This window comes from Lissotriton helveticus, chromosome 3_1, assembly GCF_964261635.1.
Source record: "Lissotriton helveticus chromosome 3_1, aLisHel1.1, whole genome shotgun sequence".
NCBI classification, from domain to species: domain Eukaryota; kingdom Metazoa; phylum Chordata; class Amphibia; order Caudata; family Salamandridae; genus Lissotriton; species Lissotriton helveticus.
Genome location: NC_136061.1, coordinates 1,919,466,436 through 1,919,494,052, shown reverse-complemented (window position 1 = coordinate 1,919,494,052; position 27,617 = coordinate 1,919,466,436). Strand labels below are relative to the sequence as shown.

At 44.3% G+C, this 27,617-nt stretch overlaps 1 protein-coding gene across 1 annotated transcript in view; it reads left to right on the top strand.

The window, feature by feature from the left end:
* LOC144823963 (cell surface hyaluronidase-like) overlaps positions 1-27,617 on the top strand; it is a 582,809-nt gene that overhangs the window by 275,860 nt on the left and 279,332 nt on the right. Inside the window, exons 8-9 of the mRNA XM_078682928.1 lie at positions 12,984-13,153; positions 21,185-21,394. Of these exons, the coding sequence (XP_078539054.1) occupies positions 12,984-13,153; positions 21,185-21,394 (380 nt within the window). The remainder of the gene's footprint in view (positions 1-12,983; positions 13,154-21,184; positions 21,395-27,617) is intronic.

Sequence of the window (27,617 nt, the reverse complement as noted above, 5' to 3'; positions counted from 1 at the left end):
CATCCTACTTTTGCCTTCTTTTTTATAGGCCAATAAAGGAAATAGCTCCCAGATTTTGTGTTACCAGTTTTTCATACAGCGAACAGCGAATGCTCTTATTTTCAGTGAGTCACATTTAAATCAAAGGTGAATAGCCAACAATGTCCCACTGGAAAGCAGTTTACTTCTTGGGGTGTATTTTGGACCTCTTTTATCCAATACCTCACAGCGAGGCACGAGGTTTTCAACTAATTGAGGCAACTGGTGAAGATGCTGTGTCAAAGCTTAGCATCCTGCCCAGCAATGCAGCTGCAGCAAGCACCCTGATGTGACATCATTTACTAAGTGATCTGCTAAGAAGAAAAATACTTTTGCTATCAAAGTATTTCAAGTCTACTGTGAACACGTTGCGATAGGAAAGTCTGGGCCCTCAGAGCCAGCCATTCAACCCAAGCTCCCAGGGATATTCTATAATCGAGGATGTTGAATGAGGCTGATGGGTTGTACGAGATCCATACCAAACGCTCTTTCTGCACCAGCTGTCCACTCACGTTATCAATTGTCACCAAAAGAGCACTTTCTGAAAAATGTATTACAGGTCATGCAGAATAAAATACCTATTTAGGTGCTTCTGCTATGCAACACACCAAATTGCTACTGCTAGCTTTAATGGAAATGGTGACTCCACCCCTGGACCTATGGTTAGCTTTGCCCGTGCATAGATTTTTTTACATAAGAAATTTAGTAATCAAGTCATACTCCAACTTCTCTTAAGATTACTCAACGGCTCAGCTCAGTAACAGAAGCTACAACGTTGAGTTTCAAGGAGAAGGGTCGAAGCTAGGGGCTGTTGTTTTGCCTTATGGTTTTGCCCTTCTTTGAGCCCCTGGATTCATTTTCTCTGTCAGTGTCTTGAAACAGACCAGTCTTTAAGCTCTGCACCTTTCTTATTTTCTCCCAGCACTGTTTCTGGAATTGATTTCTGCGTTTTTCAATCTGATTTTTCTCTGAAGTTCGTCTGAATTTCAGCGTAACTATCTACTGACACAGTGGGTTTCTCTGCCAGACCTGTTAATAATGCGGAATTCACTAAATACTCTAAATACCAGTATGCCTTTGTTTTAGAGCTACGCTAATCATTCTGTTGCCAAACTTTCCTCCTGATAGGGTTTTACTTCAGGGCCGTGGAATTGTTTATTTTTTCTCCGTTTTATTTTTCCTTAGACATTTTTCCACTTTGCTGACAGTTTTCATTTTGGTTTAAACTTAGAACGCACTCCTATTCTGATTGGTTCCTTTCTATTTAGCCACATTCCAGGGCTTGGCAATCTTACGTGCACCTGGGTTTGTTAAAAAGACACAAGACCGCCTCATTCGGACTACTCCCATCGCGGAGACAGACATGCCAAAATACTGCCAAACAACAACTTCTCAATAGTGCCAAGAGGCTAACTAGAAAACGCTGTGCTCTACAAGAACTGTGTACAGTGCCTAATTTGAGCCGGTGGAGTCCACAACCACTCATTTTTGGGGCCTCTGGGTCCCCCGGCACTTATTTTTCCTTATCAGACGTTCCCTGAGCGCAACAGATGGGAAAAGACACAAATGTGAAAGAACAAGGAAGAGAAGACGTCAAAATCACAATCAAGGGGGAAAGCAAGATTCTGCAAGAGTGAGATTAAGCGGCAGGGAATGTCTGGCAGTGGATTAGAGGCCTGAAGTAGATCTGGACCTCGTAGCCTTGACATTCGGCACAGGGACAATTAATAGCACTGGCTATTGTCTTTTGAGCAGTACTCTAGGCACCGGCATACATTATGTTACGAATTAAACACTGTGGTGTAACATATTTTGTTGAGTAATGGAAGCTTTTTAAATGTAAGAAGTGTCAACTTGGTTCTTGATTCATGCAGAAATTACCCAAATGGACTCCTTATTCTCCCCAAGATTAGACCAAACCCAGGTTTTATCTTCCCAAAGAGAAATCGCATGAAGAAAATTCTGCACTGCTTGCATCCTTACCCTTTTTAGGTCTCGGCCTGTGTAGGCTGCGCTTGCGCAGTCTCGCTGGCGAGATTTCATGTTTTAGAGTATGGGGCTTAAACCCGCCCCTCTTCTCCATTGGCTGACTTCCTAAATAGAGGCCAGCCATTGGAGAAGAGGGGCGTCTTTCCATTTAAGCCCCGTCTTTTTCGGATTGAGTGGTGTGTTGTTTAGTCTCTTTCTCTCCTCTTCCCAGTGGCTGGAATTTTACATTCCAGCCAATGGGAAGAGCAGAGAAAGAAAAACACGCCCCCCAGTCGGAAAATGATGGGGCGTTTCTGAGATTCATTTCTGCTTGACCGCTGCCGGAAGAAGAAGAGAAGCTGCCGGTGCGGGGCTCCTGTGGTTAAGGGAGAGCCCCGCAGACGCCCCTGGTGCAGCCCGATGGCGGAGGGGGCGCAAGGCACATTGCCAGTGCCTGCCCCCACCGCGGGAGAAGCAAGGGAGAACGTCCGAGTCCTCCACCCCAGCCGGTGAGTGCTCACTTTTCTTGCCTCTGCCCCCTGGTTTGCTGCTGGCGGACGCCATCTTTGTTCTTCAGCCGGAGGTTTTCCTTACAGCGGTCAGAACTCTGCTCCTGTGTCTTCCTGGACTCCCCGGCTTGTCTCTTTCAGTGGCGGCGTGATTCCGATGTTGGGAGGTGTCTTCCTTGTGTTCCGATGTTTCTTGCCTTCAGGGGTAAGTGCCTCAGATTAGACAGGTGAACTCGCCGGAGCCCGAATCCATGGAGACCGGCGTGAAGCAGCGGAGGCCACCGACGCCGACCTTCCTGCCAGCGCCTTCCCGGCCCCACTACACTCTACTGGCCAAGATCGGGCGAGGCAACTACCGAGCGGTGTACAAGAGCTCCGAGCTTTACCTGCGCCCGGTGGAGACGTCGCTGAAGGGTGAGAACCACGGGGTATTGTGATATTCCGTAACTGTTATTTTCAGCTGCCTGCTGGACGTAGGACTGCTTTTCTGCCGAAGGGGGATGTCTGTCCCGCATCTACACCAGTGTGCATAGGGGCCGAGGAAAGATATAACTCCCCTGTTGTCCTCCGCGAAAGTGCCTACGCGTTGCCAGTGCTCTGTCCCTGTGGAGTTGGGGACTGATTCCGTTGGGAACGTGTTCACTACTGTTACGTGTAGCAGAACTGTAGATATAGTAGTGAGAGTGTGCAGGGCACACGTAGCATAGGGTGCAGGGCGAGTAGACGCGTCAGTGAATGTATGCACAGCAGTAGCACAGGGTGTAAATGCAGCAGTGAGATGGTGCATGATACATGGAGTATCTGGTCAGTAGACTCTGCAGTGAATGAGTGCACGAAGCGTTGGGGGCTGTGTGTGGCACTGTGCTCAGCACGCAGTGGGCGTGGTAGATGTGGGTGGAAAATAGCGCTTTGTTTTCTTCTCTGGTGCCTCTTCGAGGTGTTTGTGAACATAATGTGTGTATCCTGATGCCTGGCAGCTTTGTCACCAGGCAGGGTGCGTACCACATGTCTTTGCTGCCTGTCTGGGTCTGTTTGTCAGGTTGTGCTATTTAATTGCACATACGTGCGAACCTGCATGCATCGCACCTGAAAATAGCGAAGCATGCAAAGTTGGTACGACATTAATTCAATGCGTCAGTGCCATTCCACCGTATCAGTTTACTATGTGTCTGGGTTTGCTTGTTAGCATTTTTTATTTAACCACATCGCGTATGCGCTGTGCATGGCAAATGAAGCTTAGGGTGCAGGGTCCGTAGACACACCAAAAAAGTGGTGTGCAGTACAAGGAGCAAACGGTGCTGGGTCAGTAAACACAGGAGTGAGTGGTTGCATGGCACAGGGAACACAAATATGGAGTCAATAAACTTATCGGAGTGGGTGCATAGCACAGGTAGCACAGGGTTTGGGATTATTAGATACAGTACTGAGTGTATGTATAGCACATGGAGCATAGGGTGCTGGGTCAGTAGGCACAGCACCTAGTGTGTGCAGGGTGGGAGCACAGCATGCAGATACAGAAGTAAGATGGTGCACGAAAATTGTAGTACAATGTCGGTAGACTTTGCAGTATGTGTGCACGAGAGGTGGCAAGGTATGTAAAGCACTGTGCTTGGGAGGAACTGGGTGTTGTAAATACGGGTAGAAAGACTTTTGCAAACTCAGTTTTGGGACATTCTGGTAGAGGGTACTAGTTTTCAGACAAGTCTCAGTAAAGTATGGGTTTGCACACTGTGTGACGTCCTTAGATTGCCAGGACGGGCAATCGGCCTGAGGCTGAGAACAGTTGAAGGGCCGGTTTTTAGGTGGGAAAAGCTGCTTGCCTGCCTGGGCCGTCTCCCTTTCCACTTCAAGCATACAATGCCCGACAGACACTGAACTTGAAGGGTGCACATTAAGTGAGGCGGGCCTGCCGATTTTCAGAGTCAGAATAACAGTTATTCTCCCCACCCTTTCACCTCCATGGAGCAGGCAGAGGCGTGTCTCTTCTGTTCTCCTTCGCCAGCTGATATGAGTTACTACATACAACAGGGAGAGGTTGTGGCCCTAGCGACTTTGACACTGGGAAACCAGGTACAAGTTCCAGGGGAAGCATAACATCCTGTGATCCTCGGCAAATCAGTTAGTCCATCGTTTTCCAGCTGTGCGCTATCATCAGTTCTGCTTCCCCCAAGCCCCGGAGACACATGTGCCATTCATCGCTAGTGAGAGGTGCAGGGTGAAAGGGCTTAAGGTTTAAAAGCAAACGGAATCGGAAAGGAAATGCAGAGGAAAGGACGGAATGTCTGGCGTTCCCAGCAGATGTGTGAGGGTGTTCCCAGCGCCCGCATCCTCTCCAGCATCCAAGGGAGGCCTTGCGGTACATACAGCGCAGCGTGCGAGGGCCGTAGTGCCACCCGTACCAGACTTTCCCATCAGGCCTTCAAAGTCACCGGCTTATCGGCAAATTAAGGCCCCTTGTCATCAGTAGGACCCGCACGTCTTTGTGGTCACTCGTAATTACTCAGGTTGAATGTGTATGCACGTGGCTAGTGCCTTCGCTTAAGTGACCACGCTGTTCACATCATACTGAAGGGCTGTGTGTAACTGTGCTTTCAGGCCACACAGTATACACATGGGCAGTGCTTAAATGTACAGGTACTCCCATGTATTGAGTGTCTGCACTTCTTTCATTTGAGAGGGAGAGTACCTTCACTTCTGAGGTGGGGTGCAGTCCTTTTTTTTCTCTCTATAGCCCGAACTTGATCCGAAGGTATCAGAGCGCTTTACATGGGCATCAGTTACGTTACACAAGGACACATTCATTTTGTAGGGCACTTCAAAAGGGAGAGCACGGCACTTTTCAGTACCAGGCAGATATTCGGGGATAAAGAAAACATACAGTTCTGTATTTGTAGTTCAAGCATTGCCTCTGTGCGCCATGTGTGTGTGTAGTTGTGCATTCACCATTTCACAGAAGAGTTGTGTGTGTGTATAGAACGTGCCGCCATGTCACACTGTGTATGTGTCAATCACTGCACTGTATACTTTAGCTCTATGCACTGGGCGTGTGTTGTTTGTATGTTCGCCATTAAACTATGCAGTTATGTGCACAGGGTGTCTTTTCTATTAGCACTACTCCTTAAGAGTTGTGTACCCAGAAACTATGCTTTTCATTTTTAAAGTCGCAGGTTAGAAATGTGCTCACAGGGCATGTGCGTGAAGCCTTTTATGGTTCATTTTAGAACTGCCTACCTGGCTTGTGTGCCTGCTTGCAAAGCGCACCTCAGAACTGTGTTTTAAGTGTTTGTGTGCATGTGCTTTTGACCTACCCATGACAGAACAGTGTGGGGGTTTGTACGTTTTAGTGGACAGCCTCAGAGCTGCGTATACTACGCTTTACTACCATACTGTAGAGTTGTGCACACTCTTTGTAATCTTTTGAGTTCTTTCCCTGGCTGATATCATGGTGACTTGAATCTGGTTACTCTCCGAGGTGTAGGGGCTTGGATCAGAGCACAAGCCATTTGGGGGTCAGCCTGGATTCATTCTTTCTGTTCTGACTAGGGTTACTCTTCTCCCCTTACTATGCCTCTGTCACATATTTTCTTTGAAAACATTCTTCCACCTCTTTCTCTCGACCCATCTCTTCAGGAGGTCTTTGTCCGGAATCCATACTCCAAAACTTCTTAAAGGAATATTCCTTGTAATCATTTGAGTTCCTTTCCTGGCAGATATTATGGTGCCTCGAACTCGGGTAACTCTCCAAGGTGTTGGTTTCAAAGGCAATGCACCTTTCTCCCCAGATAACTGTATTTTATGAGGGCAAGATCGTCTCAGTGCAGTTGTCTACTTCAGGCCCTTCTCCGTTTGCCCCACTCCCCAGGCGCAAACCGCCTCAAGAGTCAACTGTAGCGCGTCACCATGAAACATAGACACTGTGTGTGTGTGTGGCTCTGTGTGTGTGTGGCTCTGTGTGTGTGTGTGTGTGTGGCTGTGTGTGCGTGTGTGGCTGTGTGTGGGCGGGTGTGTGTGGCTCTGTGTGTGTGTGGCTCTGTGTGTGTGTGTAGGGCTCTTTTTATAAAGTCATTCGCTAATCACTATACTACATAAACATACTAATCCATACAAAACTCACCACACTAACTCTATTTATATCTCTGTGTGTGTGTGGCTCTCTATGTGAATGCAAATGCAATAAGTCTCGCATTTGCGAGAGATTAAGCAATTGCCATTGTAAATAACAATCCCATGTGTTTATTTGTTTAAAAAAAACATAAACAAAAAGAATGTCACGAGCAATGCCAATAGCTCTAACTTTGACAAAGATGAGACCATTGCATTGTAAATGCTTGTTGCTGTTGTAACTGCAAAAGGAAGCCTCCTAAACTAGGGATCTAGTGTGACAATAGAGGCCACCTTAATCTGAACACGTCCACAGGACCACCCTTCTGTGAAACTGTAAGGAGGTGCCTTCTCTTCTGGTGTACCTCTGCAGTCCACTCAGATCTGAGGCTGGCAAGCTTCACATACCTTGAATACCTGCAAAGAGTATTCAGACGGATTCAGCATGTGAGATTACAGTGGTTAAAGCTACTCTTAATTTATCATGTGAGATTTAGGGTCACCCGCCTTTTTGTGTGTTTACGATGTGAGATTAGGGACTGCAAGGGTTCTCAGATCTGTAACATGTTAGAGCAAGGGAAGTTACCCTTCACATGCCTTTAACATATGAGCCTCCCCATGTAAGTTCCAGCACAGTTGGCCCTCACATGGCTTTAACATGTGGCACTAGGAGCAGTCAAGCTTTACGTAATTTAAATACACAAAGCTGGCACAGCTGACCTTCAGTTATTGTCTCAAAACTTTGAAAACAACACATGAATAATGGGTTACGTGATTAGGGTGGAAGGATAATGATTTGAGATGTAGAGGTTAGGAACTAAGGGTTAGGAGTTATGGGTATAGGAGTTAAGGGAATGGGGTACATGTGTTAATGGTATATGGTAGAGTTGGAATATAGGATTAAGGGCTAAGGGTTTGAAGAAATAGTTTTATAGATTAGGATTTGAAGTATAAGGTTAAGGGCATAGGGCGAAGAATAGGGGCTAAGGTTTAGGAGAATAGAATTAAGGGCTAAAGGTATAGGGTTAAATGTTTGGTGTTAAAAAACGTCCTTCCTCTACTACCGGTTGAATATCGCAAGATCGTAGTGCAAGCCTTAATTACATCTAGGTTGGGTTATGTAAATATCCTGTATCTGGGCTTACCAGAATATCTGCTCAATTGGCTACAGGTTGTCCAGAGCGCCGCAGTCAGAGCTATTCTTATGGTAAATCCCAGAATGCATATGTCACCCCACCTGAAGGCGCTTCACTGGCTCCCGGTTAGAAATAGGATCCAGTTTATGGCTTTAGTGCTGGCTCATCGAGCTTTCCATGGTACCGGTGCCGTTTACCTGAGAAGGAGGATCCAACGCTATCAGCCTCAACGGGTCCGTAGGTCCTCTGGACAGTTCCTTATGCTTATTCCCAAGTGTGCCCGCTCTTGAATAGGGGGATGCTCCTTTCAAGTTTTAGCAGCACGCCTGTGGAATGACCTGCCTTTGCATCTCAGACAGACTCAGGACATGCTGTTTTTTAGGAAACAACTAAAAAGTTGGTTGTTCCAGCAATAGCACTTTGGTTAGTTGGGTGGTTCTTTTCTGTTACGGTTTTGGTGGTCTGGCGCCGGGACACTCTACGTGGGTAGCCGTGCAATTTATAAATATCCATTTTCATTTAATTTCATTTCATTATAGTTTTGGGTTTGTCAAATAGGGTTGTTGTTTGGGGTATAGTGTTACGATTTAAGGATTTGGTGGTAAGGGTAAAGGTATAAGAGGTTAACGGTTTATGGGATACAGGGTTGTGATATGGACTTAGGGGTTTTACCTTAAAGTTCTTGTGTTACTGGAATAGCCCTTAAGACCTAAGAGTGTTGCAGATGGAAATATATTTAATTTAAGATGTGTTGATGATAACTGTTTGGCCTATCTAGAGAAGAAAAATATATGTTGTTTTCCACAGTCATACTACACTTCTGTAAATTCAGTTGAAGACATTTCAATTTTGAAGTAATGCAATTTAGGGGTGGGTGTAATTGGAGGAATTTTGGTCACTACACGTTACTCATCATCATCATCAAAAAAGTCTTTATTGCGATTATTCATCATAAAAGACAGAAAAAATTAATAAAATGCAAAATACAGCTGTGGGCAGTCATAAATACACATAACAATTATCGTTGCAAGTTACCGTTAAAAATATAAATACCTATAAAAAGATAAAATTCATTAAAACAGAATTAAATATATAAACAGATAAAATTCAATAAAACAGAATTAAATATGCTCTATTACGGAGTTCCGACCAAATTCTGCCAGTCGCTGCATGGTGAACCCTGAGGAGTTTCTCCTGTGAAGCTCCAGGAAATGCGACCTGGCGAACATGAGTGAGATTTGGTGTCCCATTTTCTAACGCCGGTGGTCGCAGTCAGAGTGATGCTTCTCGTGTAGACACTTGAGTAGACTTTCTACTTGAGCAGCAGTAAAAGCAACCGGCGCTAAAGTGCAGCACGAGCTGCATATTTTCTGCCTGTTAGAGGTACTCTGCAGAATCTCTCAGAGTTTTAGTGTAACTGCGAGTTCCGCCCACCCCTAGTGCAATTGGGGTGTATGAGCTATAGAGTTTCACTTTTCAGTTTGTGGAACAACCCATGACCAATCACACTGGATTCAAGAAAAAACACAACGCCTGCCCTTTTAGGTCTGACCAGAGTCAGTTTCAGTTGTCCCAACAGTCTTATGATTTTCAAGGAGTTCTTATCAAAAATACATACATTTATAAACGCATACAGGGGCTTTTGGTGGTAATCCATTGGCCTGACCACATTTTGGTGCTGTTCACCATATCACCATATCTTACTTCATCGGGCAGTGGGTCAGCCCACTTCAGTCAATGTCTCTCTTCACTGTGAGATACATCATTTTGCTCATGTATGTTTACACATTTGCCTAAAATATAGTCCACATCAGTGCTGGGGCTAGAAGACCAAACTCTGCTTTTATATGTGCTTTCAGTTTAACATTTTTAATGTCTTTTTTCAAGGGGTCATTTTTGATTTATTTTTGCAAACATATTCACTTAACCTTTGGAGGGCAACATTATTACGTTGTAGTGCTTTAGCACATTGAATGGCTAATTAAAAAAATCAACCTTGTGGATGGCAGACCTAATGGCTCCACCAGTGCTTGTTAATAACTTTGGTCTATCTGCTAGTAGCGATGTCTGCTTCTGTAGAGGCTCTTAGTGTATGTGTTCAGATTTTACAAATATAACACCCAACCTAACCTAACTACTAATATCCTACTCAGAGAGTAGAGTTGGTCACAGTATCTTTAAGAAATCTTGACAGCACCTACCCCTTCCAGAAAAGGATCTGTGCACAGGAGTGCTATTACGTTGCAAAAGAAATGGATTTTTTTAGAGTCCTCATCCCCTGCGTTGAAGCTATGGCTAATGCTTTCTGCACTTTGATCAACCTTCCTGGCCAATTAATACTGGTTTAATTCCTAATGGCTGCATTGTTTTCCTGTCTCTGTATTTGATACCTCTGTCTGTTTTTCTCTTCCCAGCTCACGTTATGCCTGACACAGCCATTTATCACCCTTGTCTCTATTTTTCCTCTTGTCACTCCTGTCTCTAGGTCTACCTGTCTTCAGTGCCTAATTAGTAAAAGAATAAGTATAGTGGCTCAAAGGTTTGCTCAGAAGCCTGCGACCAGCACTATCAAAGACTGAGATAATGAATACCAAACCTGTGCAGTCTAGATTCTTTCTCATGTCTCTTTAATACACTGCAAGTCACTCCCTGCATCTTTACCCAATTCTTGTAGTTTTTTTTATCCTTCCTAATTTCTCTCTTTGTCACTGTGTTTTCATGTTTTCCTTCTTCTTTCTTTCCCCTTTTGTATGTTTCCCCCCTTGCTCTGGATCAAAATCTGTTGAGGAAAAAGAAGGGCTGGTCTCCAAAAATGAGTGCAGGCCCCACCTGCAACCACTGCCTTTAATTAACCTTTGCCTCTCTCTCTATATTGGATTCGACCAATGGGGCCTAATCTTGCGTCAAAGTAATCTACATTGAATGAAGAAATAACTCAAACATGAAAAGAATGTAATTTGAATAAAGAGTTTTAATGATTAAAACTGCCAGAGATAATCTAGAATAAAAAACAACGGTATCATGGCTAGGGAGTAAGATATATACAATCAGGCATTTTACAAAACGATCACAATTTGAGGTGCTTACCAGGTGGAAAATGGGTTCTATTAGGAGGGCGTCCCTATCACTATCTGTATCTCCTACTGTAGCTAGGATTTCGCTAAGGAGACAAAGGGGAAAGTGATCACCGGCTTTAGGAAGTCTTGATCCGAGCATTCCCCGCACAAACTGATGCTTAATCCAGTGGGCAGGCATGCATGCCACACAATAAACTTAAAAAGAATCAAGTCCTCTCTTGGAAATTCCATGGAGCTGCTACTGGCTACAAATACACTGCTATGTGATCATACAAATTTCAGTGCCACCCAATCAATTCATGGGAAACCTTCACAGTTACACTTGCAAGTTCTTTTACAACTATAGCCAGAAATATCCCTTCTAGTGACCCAACAATTGAGGGGAGGGCCATGACAGCACAGTGAACGGAACTAAACTTGCTAAAAAAATAGTTAAATAAAACTCTCAGAGCGCTGAGGCTTTAGCCTGGGAACGTGGGCCTAAAACATCTACTCTGCCATAGGAAAGCCCAAACTAAAAAACTTAAGTGGGATATCAAAAGGTCCAACGAAATGGCATTCTGGGCAAAACTCTACCAGGACTCCCAAGCGACCAATAGCACGCATTTCTGGGCCAACGTCAACAAAATTTACAACCGGTACAGGGAGGCCTTGTATCGTATATCACAGAGAACTCATGGACAACTTTTCTAGAATCCCACTTCAATCAGCAAACATCTAGTCATCAAGCAATTCTGTCTAACCAACTGATCCATAAAATGCAACCTGAGGAAGAGGCAAAGGGAAACGAAATGACAACAATTAAAAATCAAATCTCAAAAGGAAGGAGAGAAGGGGCCCCAGGGCCTCACGGGATACCACCAGCCCCCTCCCCTCTTTCACACCATCAGACAGTCCGTACTTCTACCCGCTTCATGGAAGAGATCCATAATTTCTCCAATTTTCAAGACGACAAAACCTCACCAAAAATCTATTGTCTGATTGCACTACTAGACATAGAGGCAAAATATTTCGCCAAGGCCTATAGAGTTATATTTAGCCTTCCAACCTACGCTTCACCTGCACAGATACGTTTGGAGTTTGGCCTAACTAAACAACTCATGGCAAGGTTCAGACATAATGTGCTGGCACAGAATTAAGAACTCTCCGTGGAACACGTTGAACCATCAGCTCTGGCAAGAATTCTCTAACATACCCAACTCACCGGCAAGAAAATACTTTGAGGACTCATTTGCTACTACCGAGCTAGTCGACCTTTGGGAAACTCAAACTACCCACTTGCTTTTTAAGCAAGCAGTAAAAAAGTAATCCAAAAAATCTCCTTAGTCGAAGACAAAGCTGCCTTTGCCCGCAGGAGACACGCCTGGATGACTCTGAGCGGTTACAGATCACTTGGGCCACAGTCATACTTCAATCTGGGGTACTCTAGGAAAAGCAAAGAACAATTCCTAAAATACAGGCAAGGAATTCTGCCAGCCATCTTGCATCTTCCACCTTGGCAGAGGGAGAAATGGGGAAACACATGCAGATTATGTGGGAATGGCACTGAAGACATGGAACATGTAATCTGCTCCTGTACTGAACTAAAGGATGAAAGGACAGGATTACTCAAAGCCCACTTTAATGAATGAGGGATTCGAACCCAGAGACAAGCTGGAGTTGCCTGCTTTGACCCTATGGGCCTGCAGCTAAACGGGAAGCTAGTGAAACTCCTGTCACTAGTAGAATCAAAGCAAAGGAGTGCAGCGCTTTGCGTCCACCCAAGAACCACATAAAGTTGCTTTAATCCATATAATCAGGAACTTAGAGCACAGACATTTGCACCCTTCCTTAAGAAGCTGAACAAAGGCACTTTTTCACCAGAGACTTTTAAGCTTTTAGAATCGCACTTCTCTTGTCTTATTACGTTCAAAGTCTTTTTTTTTACATGTATTTTCGTAATGGTTTTAATTAATCAAAAACAATACATTTTTTACTCACTTACTTACTGTATCTATGATCCATTAGTTGATGCAAATTGTCTGTGTTTCATTTTTCTTTGAAGTCTATCTCTCAATCAACAATTTGCTTTCATCTGAAGGTTTCTGCAGCATGTCAACCAATAACCTGCAGATTTTGGTAAGAGGACTCTGCGAGTACAGACATCTGATGTGTAATTGCATTTATTTCTGCAGGTAGTCCCGAGTACCTGCACATTGGAGAAGTTGTGGATGGAATAGATATGCGAGCGGAAGTTGGCCTTCTGACCAGAAATATACGCATTCAGGGAGAAATGCAAGAAAGATGCTATGGACAGAACCACTGTCAGTTCTTTCCTTTTGACACGTTTGGAGGACACATCAAGGTACATATTTACTACATCTATTCTGTGCATTTGAAATCTGATACATCACCATTGATCGATCCAGTTTATTCTCAACTGTGTGCAAAATGGTTATGTCTCTAAATGTGCGGTAATGATCCACAAAAAAACAACAAAACCATATTTTTTTAGTTAAGTCATACATTCATGCCAAATGTGGTGTAAATCTGTACTGCTGTTTTTACTTTAGGCTCAAGCAAAATTTCCTATTGGAATAAAAATGGGAAAACATAAATTTTTACCCCCTCTACTTTTTGCCTCCTGCACAGATCTGTAAGAAAATAGGGTCCTATGAAGGACAGGGTCACTCACGGCAGCGTAAAGTGCAAATGACTTTATTTGGTGATGTGCAAAACAACCAATGTGTTTTGGCTAAACTGCCTTCTACTGGGTTCTATCGTGGTCGCAACTATGTAGTTACGGTCAGGTCATATTAGTTGTTTGAATAACTTTAGCGTTGTTTGATAAGTTGGCACGGAGTACCGACATTTATAAAATAGGGCCCTGCAATTGTCTGAGGAAGCATTTTCCCACTGACCATTTTGGTATAGTGGAGCCGGAACCAGGCCCGTGGGATCTGATTGGGTGACTTCATACAAGAATAAAATTCTGCAGCTGCCATTACAGGACTCAGGGACTTCAGAGGTATCCCCTCACTGGGCCAAAATGTAAAAAAAAAAAATTGTACTGCAGTACTTCTGCGGGAGCTATGGAGGTGAAACTTGAGCAGTGATCCTGACTGGACTGCAAAATGAGTAGTCTTTGCATTCGAAGCCAGCTATCCTTACACTTAGCTGCCATTAAATACATAGTCTGCCCCCTTAGCACTTTCTCATATGCTTCCCATCGCACCACCTTTGACCTTACTGTGTGTTTGTTTTCATGGAAATAGTGTTCCATGGTTTAGCTCGACTCATCCGTCACTCCCTTTTATTTCAAGAGCCACAAGTCAAGTTTCCACCCTCTATGGTGTCACCGTCTGCTTATACCCAAGTCCCCACAAGTCAAGTTTCCACCCTCTATGGTGTCACCGTCTGCTTATACCCAAGTCCACACAAAGTGGTGAGCGGTTTGAGATCGCCAGGACAGGAATCATGCAGTCAACATTCAAAGTAGATTTGAGCTTTGTGTAAAAAATTTGTCCAAGCGTGAGTAGGAGTTTTGCGCCCCGGAAGAGACAAAGTACTGCTGTACAGAGGGATTGCACTTTCTCCAGACGTCGGTCAAGTCATACGTCTCAACAAAGTCCTTTAATTGTCTCCTCCTACTGGATCCACTCTGTGTGAGATGATTAATGGTCTCATCCATTACCAAATTAAAGTTACCCCCTAGGATAAGCTTCCCATTCGGAAGCTGTAGGAGTAGCGCCCATAGGTCTGTCGGAGCCCAGTGGTGATGGAACAATTTTCACTGAACTCATAGGGATTGTAAAAAATCCAAGCATCACACAAAGAACAAGTGTCACAAATAAGCAATTCCCATTCTGCCGGATAGTGGTAAGGATGCAGTACGTAGCTGATGTTGCCTTTTGGAGCACACATCACGAACATATTACAAAAACACGGTAGTGCACTCTCATTTACGGACAGCACATTTTCCATTTAAATGACCTCTACATTTGCACATACAGTTTTACTGATAAGACTATATGGTGCAAAAATGATAATGTGTGGAAGTCCGGCTTCACTGAATATTGCCTTTTGGAGCACACATCACGAACATATTACAAAAACACGGTAGTGCACTCTCATTTACGGACAGCACATTTTCCATTTAAATGACCTCTACATTTGCACATACAGTTTTACTGATAAGACTATATGGTGCAAAAATGATAATGTGTGGAAGTCCGGCTTCACTGAATATTTATCATTTGCACATCACCAAGTAAAGTGCCTTGATTTGTTTTGATCCTGTTAAAAGTGCTTCATTTGTGCTTTCCTAAATGCTTATTTATTTTTAAATATTTGTATGTTTCATTTTTATGTCTTTAATTTGTGTTGTGTATTAGAAAAACGACATCCTATACCCTTTCCGTTCACACCTAGACAAATCTCACGTAGTTCCCTTTAAAAAATCCTCTCACTTTGAAGCCAGAGAAAGAAAAGTAAACCCCAATATCCATGCTAAATGAATATGCAGCATTTAGTCAGAAGACTAGCTTGACATTTGACTGGTCTTTGAACTGCAGCAAATGTGACAAGATATAAAACAAAATGTAAACTTACCTTTAATGGGCATCATTTTTGTAGCTCAAGCATGTTTATTTTGGGAGTACTACAGCACCCCAACACCCCTACTTCGAGCTCCTATTTCAGATCCGCTGACTGTAGTCAAGTCGTCAGGTAGACTGAACCAATTACTACCAGCAGCCCATTCCATCTAAAGATGATTAAAACATAGCACCCCTGATCATCCCCCGTCACATTCTTCTCCTCAAAGAGGAGGGCCCATCTCAGCAGTATAGCAACCCTCAATAGAGCCATACGTTTATCCCGCATGTGCCACCAAGCAATAGCCCCCCTACCTTGTCAGCATCTTACATTTGGTGTCCATCAAGTGGGTCTTCTGAAGAAGTACTAAGTCTGGACTTGGAGCCTGGGATACTGGTAAATCATGCTCCTTATTGATTTTAAATCCCAACCTATTAACGTTGCAGGAGAGGATCGAGAGGTGTCCCTCCTTCGGGGTCTCAGCAGCACCCAACAATTATTGTTAACAGCTTTTTTTCACCATCCTATGAGATGCAGGATCACCACTCAGTCTGCTACCTGTGCACAGTCACTCCACAGAAAAACAAAACAGCAGTCATGAGTACCCAACATCCCTCCCAGCATGTCCCTAAAAGATCTCGCCATGCCTCCTGAAGACTTAAACTGCCCGCCACCACAGTTCTCTTGGAGCATGTTGCCCTAAATAAACCGATCTAGTCTATTTGAGTACAAAGAATAAGCAAAGTGAACAAATACTTTTCGCTTAACATTGTCCTCTCTATGTATACTAGCATCACTCATGAAATTTAGAGCACATTAGAATGACACAGCCTCTCACTATAGGTGTTAGTCTGTTAAACATTGGGACTCGTAAGTCCCCCGCTACTCAGGGCAGCCATCACTTCATGTCTGTCGTTGTTGCAGGAGATTCTTCATTTGCAGCAGGTAGCTTGGGATTATCAGGTGCAGAGTAGTTCAAGTCAAGAGGGAGAAGTCGGGACTCTGAGTCTGATGTGGGGTCATTGTTCCATTTTTCTCTCCCGGATCTTTGCTAACGGTTTCATCTATGCCATTTCGTGGCGGCAGGCACTCCACCGATATCCATCCCTTGAGCCAGTCCCAGACCTCCTTCGGCGTTGAGACGTTCCATGTTTTCCCATTCGCTATTTTTCACAATTTGGCTAGGAAGAACATCATCATATATTTAATCTCATGTTCCTGCAGGCGGCTCTTGACATCATCAAACGACTGTTGTTACTTCTGGACAACCATAGTAAATTCTAGGAAAATACAGGTTGTGGAGTTTTCTAATTTCAGGTCTCCCATATGACGGACCATCTGCAAGAAGATATCTCGGTCTTGATAATTGAATATCCTGGCTAATGTTGCTCAGGGCGTTTGTACTGGTGGTTTGGACTGGTCCAGAAGGAGGGACTGGAACCCTGTAGGCGTGCTCCACAGAGAAGAATTTTTAGAGCCACTTTGGTTTGTGGTTTTTCATGATCAAGTCCTCCACAATGAGATCAGCACTGGAGCTCTCCATTCTCTGTGGCAGCCTAACTCGGCTCAGATTGTTACAACATGATCACCCCTCTGCATCTTCCATGCAGACCTGCAGTATAGTAGTGGCTTTCTTAAGTGTAGAGACCGTTGATTTGGGTGCTGTTACATCATCCTTTAAAGTGGCAATGGGCGTTTCCACTGATCTCACCTGTTGCTGACTTTTCAAAGGGCTACGCGCATGAGGGCCATTTCCACTGAGATGCTGTCGATCTTGAATTCCAAGGTGGTTTTGATATCTCGAACCACCAGCAACAAGTCTCTAAATGTGGGCTCCCCTCACTTATCTGTGGTCTCCAGTGGTGTTGTCAGCAGAGTCTCCTGGTTCCCATACTCACCCCCATGGGAACCTTGAGAAATGCATATTTGTCCAGTTTGTTATGCTGGATCCTTTCCACCACTTGTCTTTGCCCATGGTGGGCCCGCTGAGGTCAAGCAGCTCGCAGGCTTCAAGCGGGGTGTGGTTACAGGCCGCAGATCCCCTCTAGAAGGGTTGCCACGATGTACCAGGGAAAGATCCACGTTTGTTTCCATATGGACAGCAAGCGAGGCAGTGGGGAAGGTAGGAGAGTTTAATATTATGTTTTTATATTCCCCTGTAAAGTGTTCTGGCCCGGGGGAGGATATTCCCCTAGTTTAGGTCCGGAGGGTGCTTCCTGGTGATCTGTGCCTTCTGTACACCAGGTGATGAGTCGCCTAGATTTAGACTCTGCAGAGAGGGCCCCCTAACCAGCGCTAAGGGTTCCCTTTTTTCCAGTGTCTGTGTCCCCCAATCATATTCAGGGCCAGGGTCTTCATAGCACCCTACCCCCAGCAGTTCACCAGTTCGTTCTGGTCCACACTCACAGTCCAGACGTTGGGCTGCCACGGTCAGCTAGCAATTTACACTGGGGCTGCAGCATGGAATCCCCTGCAGCTCGTCCTTTGCTCGTGGGTTTAGTCACTCAGTGGGGAGGGGCGGTCAAGCGGGCTTCACTCTTTCCCTGCACCTACTTCGTATGTCTCCTCTGGATTCCCTGCCTCCATGCAGGTCAATTTGGTCGCTGCATCCATACCTCCGTCTTTGGTTCAGGCCGCGCCATGTGCAAGAGGTCATCATGGTGTGAGGCTGCAGCCATGGGCGCCAGCTTGGACCAGCAGGCATCGCAGCATTCCCGGTCCCCCAGCCTTGCTTTGCCCTAAATCCTGCACAAATATCTATTCTCTGGTGGTGTCGGAGAACGGATATTTGAACAGAATGTAGGGAGATATCTATGGTATAGTGAAGGAGCTGCACTAGGACACCACCATCTTATTGGGTGCAAAAACCTGCTCACTTCATCTTAGACAAACTCTCCTTTCCCTTACTTGTGGATGCTTTTGCCATTAATATAAAAGCGCACATTTTCTCTTTTAAACACATGCTCTCATTCTCCCTTACTTACCTTTCCTTACTTCTAAATTCAAGCTCTACTCCCTAACCTGTAGATGTTCTCCTCTTTAGTACACACACTCACATTCTCCATTGCCTGACATTGTTCTCTTGGTTCATATGCAAGCTCCTCTTCTCCTTTATATGTGCATGCTCTGTTCATTGGTACACAGGATCGCCTTATCCTCCACCTGACCTTGCTCTCTTCTGTACATAAGCTTCCTTGTCTCTTACCTGGCGCTCTCTTCTTTTACACAGAAGCTCTCCACCCTCACTTGTGGGTGTTCTCTCCATATCACCTTGGCATTTGTCCCTGTCAATATTCCTTAACCTAATTAAAATGTATGCCTTCCAGCAATGGCTGCTCCTCTCTCCATAGGGGTTTTGGGCGCCGCCCCCCTGCTTTCTCGCAGTGCGATAAGGCAGAAACATAAATGGTAATAAGTACCATTTGTTTCTGGCTTCTCACACTACGAGAAAGCAGTAGTTCCTGGTTGTGGGGTGGGCGGTCCTGCTCGAGGGCAGGGGGGAGTGGCTTGCCCACTGTTGTTCATACTGACTGTTTGGGCGGCCTCAGGCTCCCCAAACAGTCAGTATGAACAACAGTGGACAAGTCACACACCCCTGCCCTCGAGCAACACTGTCCACTCTCTCTGTTCTCTATACATAGAGAAAATGACCCGGGTGGGGCGTGGCCTCACCAATCACAAAGCTGCGGTGGAGGGGAGGGAGGCTGCCTGCAGCCTTCCTGATGACGAGCACTGCAGGAAATGGAATTCAAAACGCAGGACGGCGGGAGTCGGGAGTCTCGGGACTTAAACAACAGCGGGACGATAAATTTTACTTTTATTTTATATAACCCCCTCCCGCCTACCCCCCATCCCCTCTGCTGGCGAATACCCCATTTCCACCCTCCCCGCCACCACAAGTAATGCCGGTCGCAACTGTAACTGAGTAATGGTAGCTGGGTTCGCAGGTGTGGGAGACGTATTTACCTCAAAATAAATTTGTTTTCTAGAGGACACAAAAATGTTATTTTAATCGGTGTACGAAAACAGCTAACAAAGTTTGGTTAGAGAGCACTGAGGAGGCAAAAGGGCAGCTAGGGGACAGGACGGGTAGATAACCGAAGCATTGGTGTATACACAGGAGTCTCATGTACAAGTTTAATAGACTATAAGCTGAATGAACATTTTCACTCACTCAGAGAGCTGCAATCCTGCCTGCATGCAGGCGCTACTAATGTTCATGTAAACTATGCCTTAAAGATGCCCAGGATTTATTGCACATGGTAAAAGCCTGGTATGGATGGTGCACTTTATGGAACATGGCTGGGGAACAGAGATGAATGGACAACCAGGGACCAACGCCCTCAAGACAGGTGATGCATAAGAGAGCTCTGCCCTACAATAGGAGGGAACACTTGGCAAAGTAACGCCTTGAGTATGCTTTGTGTATGTGCAAACTCCTGTCTGTGCTCCTGCAAAACTCTGATGGCTTGTAAATGAAGGAAGTCACTACAGGTGGCTGCCTGCTTAAAACAATACTGATTATGTGCTACGCCGGTGCTCTATGCTGTTAATAAGCTTGTTGTTGGGTAGCGCTGTCTGCACAGGGGCCACTTACCTAAAAGTAATCAGAAAATTGAGGCAAAATGCTGTATTTCCTTTGATATGTCTGTACTCTGTCTCCTTTTGAGCACCTGCTGAAATTCTATTGGATGCTGGCCATGTTATTCTGTTATGCTAAGTTGTGTTCTGTGTATTTTTTACAATGTTTTCTGATCGTTTGGTCCGAAATGCTTTCAGAATTTGTCCATTCTCTACAGTTTCAGGACTCAGGTCAACAGGCTTCAAAGTAGCCTGGTGATACTGCATTTGGTTTAGTTTCATACCGTTGGCAGCTGAGTCATACTGGATAGCGCCTAGCACTGTTGACGCAAAATAATGTATGGTTTAGGGATGTAGTATACTGGATAGTGGAAGACAAGATTCCTTTAAGGATATACGAGCAGCAGTATGTGCATGTATAGGTGTTGGAAATTACTTTTCTATTTGTTTTGATCTGCATGTTGGTTGGTTGTCTGTTGCGCTGCTTCATGTGGTTGTTTCAGAGAAACATTGCCCATTACGTACTTTTGACAGTATCATCTGCTCGCGGCAGTAGAGGTGTGGCGGGGGCTGGGACAAGCACAGGGGGTTAAGAAAACAAAAATTCACTTACCTCTGGTCTCAGGGAGGCCACTTTAAAATGTTGGCCCTTGTGTGTGTTTGCAGTGAGCGCCGATGACATTTGTGGAATACTTATCTTAACTTGCATTTTCAAGAGAAGCCTCTGTGTTGCTAAATAAAGGGTGAGGTGCATCAAAGTATTATTTTAAACCCTCCTGTATTAAAATATTGCAGTCAGGCTAAGAGGAATGAAGCAAGATATGGGACAGGGTTAAATGCGTTACTTTTATAAATATACTCGCTTTCTGAAATTTGCTTTAACTTGCACCATTTAGCCCTTTTTTTCTTCTTCCTTGCTGCAAGAGTCCCTCCAGTTCCTCTTTAGTCAATCAGGCTGGCTTGCAACACAACACACAATCCCAACGTTTACGACCTACCACTTTCAAAAATCACCAGCCGCCACTGCCTTCCAGTAATGTTGCACTCATCTCATCCGTACTTATGAGCTCTTCCTGTAAAGATGTCTAACCAGAGTGGGCTCATGTAAGCCAAAGAGTTTGCCTATTGATATTCTGTTTATTAACTTTCTGCATGTACTGCAGCACTGTAGACCTGACTATGGATGAGTTGGATTTTAACTCTACTTTTCTTTCCACAGGTCCAAAGACACTTTGGCTCTGTTCACCTGTCGGGAGTAGAGCTAACGCACCTGGGGCAGCAGGTTCTTGGAAGTTACCCTGTTCATTTCCACCTGGCTGGGGATGTGGATGAGAAGGGAGGGTACGACCCACCCACTTACCTCGAGAACCTGTCTATCCATCACTGCTTCTCCCGATGTGTAGCAATTCACGGGACTCATGGGCTACTGGTACGGGAAGCATTTACCCAGAAACGTTTAGCACATGATTTATAGCAGCACTGCATCTCAATGAGTTTCAGCACCAATAGAATTTAAGTGTAATCCTGGTTGTGACATTCCATGTAATGTGCCATTCTACATAGGATTTCGCGGTGAATAGTCAGTATCTATCACTGAGATAGTGTCTCACCATCACTTGCATGGTCCTCACAGAGGCAAATGAGAACATTACTGCCTCTTTTCTTACGATGGAACACCCACTTCATTCGGATCACTGACACAATATCGAAAACAATATTGTGATACAAACATTTTGTGTCCCTATACTTAAAATGGTAAGTATAAAAATATGGCGAAAAAAATATTGTTTTCACACTTTAAATATATATAATTTAAAATAGTTAATCTATAATATTTTGATACATAACATTAATATAATGTAAATAATTTTTTTTAAATATTTTATACTATATATAGATATATATATACTAATATAAATACACACATATATGTGTGTGTTTGTCTATATGTAATGATATAATGTAACACTACTATTAAAAACCTATATTTTACATTATATTGGTTTAATTATTTTAATGTACTACTATACATATATATATATATATATATACATACATAAATATATATATGTGTGTGTGTGCATATATATATATATATATATACACACACACACACACATATATATATATATATATATATATATATATATATATATATATATATCAATTGATTGAATGCTTAACAATCTCTAACACTCACCTCAAGTGCAGAGATCTGGGTCTAAATCCATCGCTTTTTGACTCACAATGCCATTCCAGTTGAACCCAGTCATATGTAAATTATGCAAATCAGTCTTGACCCTTCCTCCCATGGGAACAGTTCAGCCTTTACTTCCAGGGCAGGTTCTCCCCAGATCGGAAACAAGCATCCTAGGACTGGTTCTGGGGTATCACCCCTCATCAACCAGGATAGCTTGATTCCGGTGGCATTTTGAAAATGAGACTCACGTCTGGGCTTTCGCATCCCACTTAGGGCTAAAAATTTTAAAGAGCAAATGATAGACAGAATTCTGAACAATGTCAAAAACTGACCCCCTCAGAATTCTGTCCATCATGTGTTCTATTTGTATTTGTTGTCCTAAGTGGGATGGGTATGTTTGACATTGTGATACCCCAGAACGGTCCTAGGATGCTTGATATCAGTCCGGGAGGACCTGGCCTGGCAATTCGGACTGCGCACATCATCAGAGCCCGTACTTTGTATGATAGGGGATTTGTCACAAAAAAAAATTCTGATGTGAGATTCGTCACATATACCGGATTATCTGGAAAAAGATTATTCACAAACGTATACAAACATTGATCTAATGATGATTTCCCATGTACACAAATGTATCTGGTGGGGATCCTTCATATAGTTGATGGTGAATTTTCACATGCCCCGGTTTATATGATTCGGGAAGTCTCCGACATGTTTATCTGAAGGGGATTTTTCATATCCACAGGTTTATCCGATGGGACATCTTCATATACAGAGGTGTATCGATTGGCGATTCTTCAAATACACAGTTTATCTGATTGGATTTTTAACAAACACAAGTTTACCTGATGAACATTTCTCACATATACAGATTTATCAGATGGTATATGGGTTCTCCAGATGCAAGTGGTTTGCTATTGATTTCTTATATATACAGATCATCTGCACAGCAATATCTGGTGAATATTTGTCACATATGCATGCTTATCACAAGAGGGGATTCGTCACATACATAGGCTTATTTAACCAAACTACACTTGACACGTCTTTACTATTAGTGCTGGCCTCTTTAAGAGCTTACGCGAAGCAAAACTTGAAAGAAGCCGTTCCCACTTGGCTCACTGTCAGAGCTGTGTAAATTGGCCTCCTGCCCCGACAGTGACAAATGCTCGGCTCTGCACCAACCAGGTTTTACAAAGCAATGTAAATGTGAAAATTAATTTATATTTTGAACTAGTCAACGTTTATATAACGTGATAAGCAGATTTCAGTGAAAAGGGTCATGTCTAGAAGCTGCAGGGGAAACCTTTTAACTGAATACAGATGGAAACAATTGGAAGTATTTCGATTTTGGGACTAGGCCAAGAAAAGGGAATATATTTTCATATGTGAGACACATATTTGGAAAGATGTCATGATCATGCAGCTCACACATATCATCCACACCAACCATCCCCAGCAGAATTTCATGAGCTGCATACTGCACCTTTAACCTGCACTGCTGTAACTAACAGCCTGATTTATCAACGGGCCGTTTTGCGTGGCCCTAATAGCGAATCATAGCGACTCGCTATTGAGGACACGCAAAACGGTATTCATGTAGGAATTGCTAATTAAATAGCGATTCCTACATGTTCTCTATTTGCGAGTATCAATTTGCTACTCGCAAAAAAAGGAAATAACTCCCCATTCATTCCTATGGGCCAAAAGGCCCATAGGAATGAATGGGGAGTATCCCTTATTTGCGAGTAGCAATTTGCTACTCGCAAATCAGATAGCGATTTTAAGGGTGCCAGGGGTGTCCAAAGGACACCCTGTAGCACCCCTAAAATGCACATTTGAACAGGTGTTGCGCACACACATGTCCAAAGGACATGTGTGTGTGTGTATAATATGCAAAAGAAAAAAATGCACTAAAGTGCTTTTTACACTATTTACGCAATTTACCACCAAGTCAGACCTGGTGGTAAATTGAGACCAAATATTGCGATTTTGCTATTTCTATTTGGTTGATGAATTGCATTTAAGGAATCTCTATTAGAGATTCCTCAAATCCAATTCCTCGCAAATATGCGAATTCGCTAATAGTGATTTTTGCATTTGGGATGATGAATACCAAATGCAAAAATCGCACTCGCAAAGGGCCAGATTCTCAGAATCTGGCCCTTTGCGAGCGCAAATCAGCTTGATGAATCAGGCTGTAAGCCTCTTAATACCATGGCACCTACTACCTACCTGTACCCATAGCAGACACAGCTAACAGTATAGGTGCTCTCAATGTCTTCGCCTACAGACCAGTCACATCCGAGATTCTAGGTGCATAAAACAACTCTATGACAACCTGGTTCCAGGGGCACCAAGGCAGTGAGGGGTTACTGGGCTCCAGTTGCATCAATTGGAGCTGTTCACCACTGGTGTACTGGGGCCACAGTAACACTGGGCCCCAAATTGGATAACACAATACTCATCTTGAGTACTTAACTCTCTCAGGGTAGCAAGACAGAGCAGTCCAAGGATTACTCAAGGAGATGAGGTGAGTCAGACATTCAGAATACAGATTGCGCCGTAATACCAGCTAATATGACCAACATCCAGTCAGTGCATTACTTAATAAAAGAAAAGTACTTTATTACACACAAGAAAAATATTTTACTACACATAAAACTAAGACAGACAATTAAAACCAGAAATCTTTAGATCCCTCTGGGCCTGAGTTCTGACTCCAAACAGCATTATAGGATCTAGACACTCGGTAGTATAAAATTAATAAAAGAAAAGTACTTTGATACACACAAGACAAATATTTTGCTACACATAAAACTAAAACTGACAACGAAAACCAGAAGTCTTTACAAGCCTCTGGGCTAGAGTTCTGACCCCAAACAGTAGTATAGGACCTAGACACTCAGTAGTATAAAAACACAGTTACCATTGCATTGTACAGATCACTTTGAACACAGGTACTTTTCAAAGCTTTAGCAATGGTAGCAATACTTGTATTGCAGTGCTATGGTTTCAGCAGTTGACTTGAAATCAAATGTTCGTAGTCCAGACACTGTCCCGTCACCCAAAGCAACAGAAGTGACCATCATGCCTTGGCAGGGACATAACTCTGGAGGTGTCAGGGGTCTGAATAGGTGTGCCAGGTGTCTTGCCACAGTTTACTGGAGTCCCACTAGTTCAGTAACCATTGCGCTAGCTTTAGGAGTGTAGTGGCTGGCCGGGTGCCAGTCCACCCTGATACCTCCAGATAACACAAAAGAGGTGGATACCTGTAACACAGATCCCACTGGTCACAGTTTATATTTTCTACTAGCAGGAGACCCATGGGGGTGGTGCTACTTGCTACCAGCGCGGAGCAAGCAAGAACAAAGCTGGAGACTATTCACATTCAACATGGCACTCTTCCACCACCTACAGATGAAAACTGGAAGCAGTCACAGCACAGGGGAGGGGTCAGATGCAAAGCAGTCTCACTTTCACTGACAACATGGATCTTCCCACTCTTCCATCGATGTTGTTGTGCAGCAAGGTTCCTTATCTTAAGCTGCTGTCTGAAGTCTCCTTGTGTTCTGAAGGACAGAATAGCCTTCACAAGCCTCAGACAGCTCTGTCTCTGTTCTGACGCCCCACTTGACAAGCTGCAGCCCAGCTCCCTCTGTCAGACTGGCAACATCCTTTCACCGTTAATCCACAACCCTCTGTACCAGAGTTTTGACCCCAAACAGTAATATAAAAACACAGTTAACATTACAATAAATAGGCCACTTTGCACAGGCTACTCTTCAAAGCTAGGGCAATGGTACTAATACATGTATTGCAGTGTTAGGGTTTCAGCAGTTGGTATGAAGTCAAATGTTATTGGTCCACCCACTGTCCCACTGCCCAATGTAAGAGAAATGTCACCAATCCTTGGTGAGGACACTGCTCTGGTGGTTAGGGGTGCCTGGTGTCTTGGCACAGTTTATAGAGTTCCACTAGTCCAGTAGCCACTGGGCTAGCTGTAGGAGGACAGTGGCTGGCCAGGGTGCCAGTCCACGCTGACACCCTCAGATGATACAAAAAAAGTGAGAGCCTGTACCACAGAGCCCACTGGTCACAGTCTAACGTTTCTATTAGCAGGGCACCCATAGGGGTGATGCTACTTGTGCAGAACAAACAAGGACAAAGCCTCTCAAGTCCTGGGGCAGGGACCCAAGTGTTCAAATGGCAAGTTCTTCGACAGGGCACTCCTCAACCAGCTACAGATGGTAACTGGAAGTACCCACAGCACAGAGGAGGGTTCAAAAGCGAGGCAGTCTCACCTTCAAAGACAACATGGAGCTTCTCCTTCCTCCCTCGATATTGGTGTGCAGCAATATCTTGAGCAGCTGTCTGCAGTCTCCTTGTGTTCCGAAGGACAAAATAGCCTCCTCAAGCCTTGTTCTCTGTTCTGATGCTCTTTTGGCAAGCTGCAGCCCAGCCCCTTCTGTCAGACTGGCAAATTCCGTTCACTGCTAATCCGTCACTGAGACACCTTCTCCAGTTTAAACCCTATCCTCGGATCTGAAGGGAGAATGTCAAGCCAACATTTGGACTCCACTTCTGGATCTTGGCTTCCTCAGCGATCGCTTGTGGGTGCCTTGTCAGAAAAAAAATCAGCCTTGAACAATTAACTGGCTGATGAGGCCAGACTTTTATCATTCTCTAAATGACAGGCTAATCCAATCAGAAGGTCTACTACTTTTGCATCTTGGGTGCCCCTTCAAACCTGCTGCTTATTTCCTGCATGTTCCCTGCGTGAGCAGTCCATGATCAGTCCATGTGAGGCGGACTCTCTCAGTCTCTGGGTACCTGTCTGTCTTACCCACTAGAAAGGAGTTTTTATTTACTCCAAACGGGAGGCCTGATCATCATCCAGCAGAAAGGGAGGGGGTTGTTCCTGCAGAGGAAGTCTTAGCTAAACACAGATAAGAGCAAATGCTAACCCCAATCCACCAAGCTTCTACTAAGATTAGGGAGGGGCACGGGGGATCTGGAATGTCCAACAGAACAGATACCAGTTTAGATTTTCTAATAGTAGGACACCCATGGGGGTGGTGCTACTTGCTAGCAGCGCAAAGCAAGCAAGAACAAAGCTTGAGGCTATGCACCTTCAACAGGGCACTCTTCCACCAGCTACTGAAGATATCTGGAAGCACACACAGCACAGGGGAGGGGCCAGATGCGAAGCAGTCTCACTTTCACTGACAACATGGATCTTCCCACATCTCCCTCGAAGTTGGTGTGCAGCAAGGTTCCTTATCTTAAGCTGCTGTCTGAAGTCTCCTTGTGTTCCAAAGGACAGAATAGCCTCCACAAGCCTCAGACAGCTCTGTCTCTGTTCCGATGCCCCTCTTGACAAGCTGCAGCCCAGCTCCCTCTGTCAGACGGGCAACTTCCTTTCACTGGTAATCCACAACCCTCTGAATCA